The sequence below is a fragment of the Mustela nivalis genome (genome assembly GCF_964662115.1).
Source record: "Mustela nivalis genome assembly, chromosome: 7".
Lineage (NCBI taxonomy): Eukaryota > Metazoa > Chordata > Mammalia > Carnivora > Mustelidae > Mustela > Mustela nivalis.
In genome coordinates, this window is record NC_139026.1 from 130,906,499 (window position 1) to 130,912,137 (window position 5,639).

Genomic DNA, 5,639 nt, shown 5'->3' on the forward strand with positions numbered 1-5,639 from the left:
AAATAACATTAGGCTAATAGCTCTTCAACATGCTTTGGAACTGAAAATTTTAAAATATGAAGTTGGAGATGAATGGTTGTGGGAGAATTTTCAGTAAATTGTGTACATATGTGGGAGAAGCTACACAAATAATCTGCAGCATTTGTGTAAGTGTATTTCCAAGATAAGATTTGATGTTTACTACACAAAGGTGGATTGTATTAGGTGTGTGCAATTGTTGAAATGCAAAAAACCATAATGTGAGGTCCCTACCTTTGCTATAGGTAAATTATACCTCAGTTTGAACAAATCTTCAAACTTTCAAGGTCACCAAAAGCAAGTCTGAGAAGCCGTCACTGCCTAAGGAGACATGAAGACTAATGTAAAGTGATATCCTGGATGGGATGGAAGAACAGAAAAAGGAATATTTTAAAAATGAATAAAATCCAAATGAAATATGGCATTTAGTTAATAATGTATCAGTATTGGCTCATTAGTTGGGACACATGTACCACACTAACCTGAGATGTTAACAATAAGAGAACTGGAGGCTGAGTGTAGGAAAACTGGCACTTTTCTGCAAGCCTTAAACTATTCTAAAAATTTAAAAGCTTATTTTGAAAGATAGAAACAAGCAGGATAAGGGGTTGGGGAATGGCTAATATAGCAGTTACCCAAGATACTACTGCAAGTCAAGAAAATGAAAAAGAAAATACTGGTATACATGATCTGTTTCAAGCAATAAGTGTAAACAAAGAGCAAGTGTTTTATCTACTGGAAATTAGCATGGACTAGATTACCCTTCTATCAGATCTGACTCTCCCCTGATAAAACTGAAGGTTGCCATCATTACATTGTTTTTAAAAGCTGGGCTCGCGTTAAAAGGGGCTTTACACACATACATGGCAATGGACTGAAAAAACAGTATGGCTTTTATATCTGAGGCTGTATACTCTTCATGGTGCATTATCTAGTGCCACCGTTCCGCCCTGTTTCACTCCACCATCGCGAGTGACACACGTTCTATGGATAAACAGCAAAAAATCATTTCGTGCCTGACAAAAAGGTTTTCTTCTCAGAAAACGTATATAGAGGGAGAGTGTGTGTGTAGAGAGAGATGGGTAAAGAAAACTCGCTTACAATGCCAACTCTGTCTCTTTGTTAAATACGCCTTTATGCTATAATCCATAATCATCATAATTAAATCCTGTCGATTCCTCTTTCCATAAACCGGGAGTCTTCCTCATCGTTTACCGGTGTCGGGGCCAGCCGGCCCTCGCAGCGGCTCGGATGGGCCGAGCACCACCGTGGAGCAGTGTCTGGCGCCGCCGCATCTGGGCCCGGGTGCCAGAGGCAGGTGCCCACGGGACGGAGCGGGGTCCAGCGGGGGAGCGCGCAGCTCCATCGGGAACACGCCGTGCGACGACAAATCCCTTTTCCTTCAGTTAACAGTTCTGGGACAGTGGCTGGTGGAGAGGCCCCGAGCCGACGTAGACCGAGATGAAGATGAGGAAGACCAGCAGTAAGAAGAGGCTGGCTGCCGCGGCGGCCACAGCGAAGAGCTCCATTCGCAGCGCAGCCTCCCGCCGCCGTGACTCGCCGGCTGCCTCGAGGCGCCGCGTTGCCATGGGAACCGCGGCGGCGCCCCAGCGGAACCCCGCGTTTATGACGCGAGAATCAACTTGCTCCGCAGCCTCCCCCAGCCCGTGGGCGGAGAGAGGCGCTAACCCCCGCCCCCAGCACCCGTGCGGGAAAGCACGAATCGGACAACGGCTATACACGTGGCAAACACTCGGTAAGCCGTGCCGGGGGTGCGGGGAGCCGGCGCTGGGAGCCCCGAGGCCGGGTGCGCAGCCCCGGGTGAAAGCCAGTACCGGACCGGCCCGCGCGGACCCTCCTTTCCTGCAGCACCCGCTTGAGCCCCTGGCGTGGGGCGCGACGCGGGGCGCAGAGCGTTCCTCCCGCTGTCCCTGGCTTTGCCACGCCCTCGGACCCTGCTGGGACCGTCGCCCGGAGGAAGCTGGAGGTCCGACGTGCGCGTTTCTGCAGAACCTCCCCGAAGCGAGGGCTGCATTTAATCCCTCACCCCTGCAGGCTCTCGAAGTGGAGGGGGGAGCATCAACGACATCTACCCCGAGTCCTAATTATTGGAACATTTCCTAGCACGCCGTCTGTCCCCGGAGCGAGAAACATATTGCAGGAAGGCAATGTTTGGGTAATTAATAAAGAGACAATAACGGGGCTTCGAAACGCTAGCCTCTCTGGGTCGGGCGGTAGGCCCTGCGCGGTGCTCGGCCGCGCTCGGCAGCCTTCAGGGCGCACGGACGGCGGTTCCCGCAGGGCTCGTCGGCCTCGCGGCCTGACTTTCACCGCTCCTGTAATTAGCAGAAACGCAAAAGGCGAACGATTCCCATTTTACCCACTCCACTTTCTCCTCCTGGGTCACTGGTGAGGTCCCAGGCTCAGAGAGGCCGGGGCTGTGCTCCGGGCCTGAAAAGTCCGCCCCCAGGGAGCCAAGTCCTGTCGCTCCCAGCTATAAATATTAATAAGCCGAGAGGCTCGGCATAATTATCTCCTTTTAATTGCAACTCAACCAAAAATCCATTCCGCTGCCACTCAGGCCCCCCTAAATCGGGATTGCTGGGTTTCCATGTCAAGAGATTCCCTTGGCTCCAAGCAGTTCTTTGTATCCGCCGCCCAACAAGGAAACCATATGCTGCGCCTCTCCGCGAGTTAAAATCACCCTCGGAGAGATTCGAGCTGACGCCCTTTGGCTTTTCATCGGTCACTTGCTCCCCTGGCCGCCCCGTGTCCTCTAGGTCTCTCCCCGCCACCAAGGGCCTCGCCTCTATTCGTTCCAGACCTCCTGTTACCGAAGCAGTCTTCTGAGGAGCTCGGCACGGAGGAGTGGCCCCTGGAGGGGGTGGGATTCACCCGTTTTTGATCCGAAGGCACCTGGTCGGCCCCGGGGGACAGAGGCCTGCGGGTCGCAGAAGGCCTCGGCCCCGCCCCGCCCGCGCAAGCAGCCCTAAAGGGCTCCACGGCAGCCGGGGCGCTCCGGCCCGCAGGTCTGGCCTACCTGGTGCCCCTCCGTGTTGGGGTCCCTCCGCCCCACCTCTCCTCCCTCCTGCTACTTCCCCGAGGACTGTTCCCTCTGTCCCCCGGCTGCGTGCCGCGCGCTATAGAGGAGGCTAGTTCCGAGGGGGCAGCTGCTCAGGGCCGCGCGCTCCCGGGGATGGAGGCTGAGGTGGGGGTTCGTGGGCTGGTGCCACTCGCTGAGCTTTCTCCCCACGAGGCCCAAAACCTGAGAGCCCGGGCGTGGGGTGCGGCGAGAGCTGCGCCCGGTAACTAGGCCTTCCTCGCCCTCAGGGTCGCGGACGGGTGGGCGCTAGGAGGCACCTGGGAAGGGCCAGGGTGCGGGCTCCCGGCCTCCCGACTCGCAGGCTTCAGTAGCTCAGGCCCGGACTCCCGCCCGCACCTCCACCGGGTGTCCCCAGGGATTTTTCGGAGCCGAGAAGTCTCTCGTCGCTCCCTGGAGGAGGCTTTGCGGAGCTCAGATACCCGGGACGCAGGAGGAGGCTCAGCTGAGCTCGTCCTGGCAAAGCAGCGGACGCGAAGAGCCCTGCAGGGAGGACACACCGTCCGCGGGCTCCTTGAGAAAGCCCTGCTTTCTGCGCACCAGTCTGGTCGCTCTTAATAAGCAAACATCGTAGGCCAAGAGGAGCTGCCGAATTATTTCTTGTCCACTTACTTCTGTTGGAGTTTTGTGCCAACAGACAACTATTCCACGCAGAGAGGTGCTGGCTGTCCACTCTCCAGGGATTATGACGGTATCATTTAAAAATATTAATGTCCATTTACTTGATGCATGCCCATTTAAAGTGCATCAGGAGGAAAATTTGAAATGCAAAATAAGAATTTATTTAAAATTCCCACAGCAGTTAAATTAGTACCCATTATATTTCAGTTAAAATTACAGATCCATCAGGAAGGCCCAATTAAAAGACACTCTGGGCTCTGGAAGCTGAAATGTCAATTATCAGACTATGGTGGTGACAGAACTGTCCACTGAAATGACAAAAACAAATCCACCTCCCAGTCGGATACTTGCACTGTAGCCACGAGAACCCTAGGCAGTTTCTGCAACTCTCCTGCTGAACAAGGGAAGTTTTCTGTAAAATTTGCATCAGTTCCACACTCTGGCAGCAAATGTTTCAGTGGGTCCCAGAGCTGGGGCGACCCAATTTGGTGTTCAGGCTAGGAGGTCAATGCTCCCACCATGTGGCACCCAGGTCACCTGTGTGGGAAAGCAGGCTGTAGCCGGTTGCCCAGGAGGAGGGGTGGGGAAGGCACGGGCAGCAAGACCCGCGGCGGTGGCAGCGGTGGGCATTTGGACTGGTGTGGGTTTTATTTTTTTGCTATTCTTGCAGCCTGCAGGTATTGAGTAAATATTAAAAGACCCCAAACTACGGAAGACCAGTGGGGCTGGCCTTCTCTAAAGGGAAATTCAGCTTGAGCAGCCTGGTTAATAATCAGGCCTAGAGCCTACATGGAGTAGTGTGTGCTTTATTCCACTTTTCTTTCTTCTGTGGTGGGTGGAGGCAGGCAGTGGTGGGAATGTGGGCAGATACAAAGGCCTCCTGTCCTTTGGAGCGCAGGAAGGCATCTGGAAATCTGTTAGTGGGAGTATTTCTCCGATTGTCTTAGGAGCTCTTTCATCTCCATCAAGAAGTGTTTCACAAGGCCTTTGGAAATTGTTCTTTGCTACTACTGACACTGTTGGGATCTCTCTCGCTCGCTCACCCCCTTCACACGCACACTCACAAATCTGTCCTTTTTGTATTTTGTGTGCAACTTTTTAGCCGGATAAAGATCAAAGCCACGTACCGGCTTGTGTCTCTGAAACCCCACACACGGCTCTACGTCCTTCTAGCAGGAAAAGTCTGGAAGCTGTTTTTGGGTTCTGCTCACTCGGCCTCACCACGCTCCGCCCCCAATGATGCAATGCTAGCACAGGACCCAGAAAGCTGCTGGGTCTGTCACCGGCTGGCTGAGGCCTGGAGGTACCAGACCAGACCAGACCAGAGGCTTGTTGAGTGAGCTTCCCGCAGCTCCTGGAGCTTTGACAGGATTCGCAAAGTAACACCTTCCATTTTTATCAGACTTTAGAGCTGACAAAATTAGGGCTAGTTTCTTCCAACAACTTATTATCTGCATTTATAGATGAAGAAACTGAAATCTGGAGAAGTTAAGTGAAGGCCACCAGGAGAGAATGGGGCATCTTTTGAGTCTTCTTGCTAGCACACCTGTCACTTTAAGGTCAGCAGTAGACTTGATGAGCTCTAATTGGTATTTAACCCGGAATTCCCATTGCTTCTCCACTCTGTTGGGCAGGAGCTGGGTCCCACACATCTCTCAGCGGCAGAGAGACGAGTGCGTCCCAGCAAGAAACCGGGGACAGTCCAGGCAACAGAGCCAAAGACACAAGTGGGAGCCAGGCCTTTCCACAGGACAAAGCCTTCTCACTGGCGGATGTTATAAAAGAAAGTGACGCCTCTCTTTCCAAAGGTGGAGGCAGGGCAAGGGATGTCCCACCACGGGGATCAGTCCCTATAATTCTCCCCTTCCTTCCCTTCCACTCTGGCTTGACTCACTGGCTG

The 5,639-nt window shown here is 53.4% G+C and overlaps 1 protein-coding gene across 2 annotated transcripts; it reads left to right on the forward strand.

Moving 5' to 3' along the window:
- Window positions 1-1,127: 1,127 nt before the first annotated feature.
- On the forward strand, window positions 1,128-5,406 carry LOC309870374 (uncharacterized protein). Of its 2 annotated transcripts, none has more exons than XM_082742501.1 (2): window positions 1,128-1,774; window positions 5,203-5,406. In XM_082742501.1, the coding sequence occupies exons 1-2, from the start codon at window positions 1,480-1,482 to the stop codon at window positions 5,229-5,231; spliced, it is 324 nt and encodes a 107-aa protein (XP_082598627.1). In that variant the 5' UTR covers window positions 1,128-1,479; the 3' UTR covers window positions 5,232-5,406. The 2 variants fall into 2 exon arrangements, with proteins under 2 accessions (XP_082598627.1, XP_082598626.1); XM_082742500.1 differs by lacking the exon at window positions 5,203-5,406 and adding an exon at window positions 2,074-2,219.
- The last annotated feature ends 233 nt before the right edge of the window (window positions 5,407-5,639 follow it).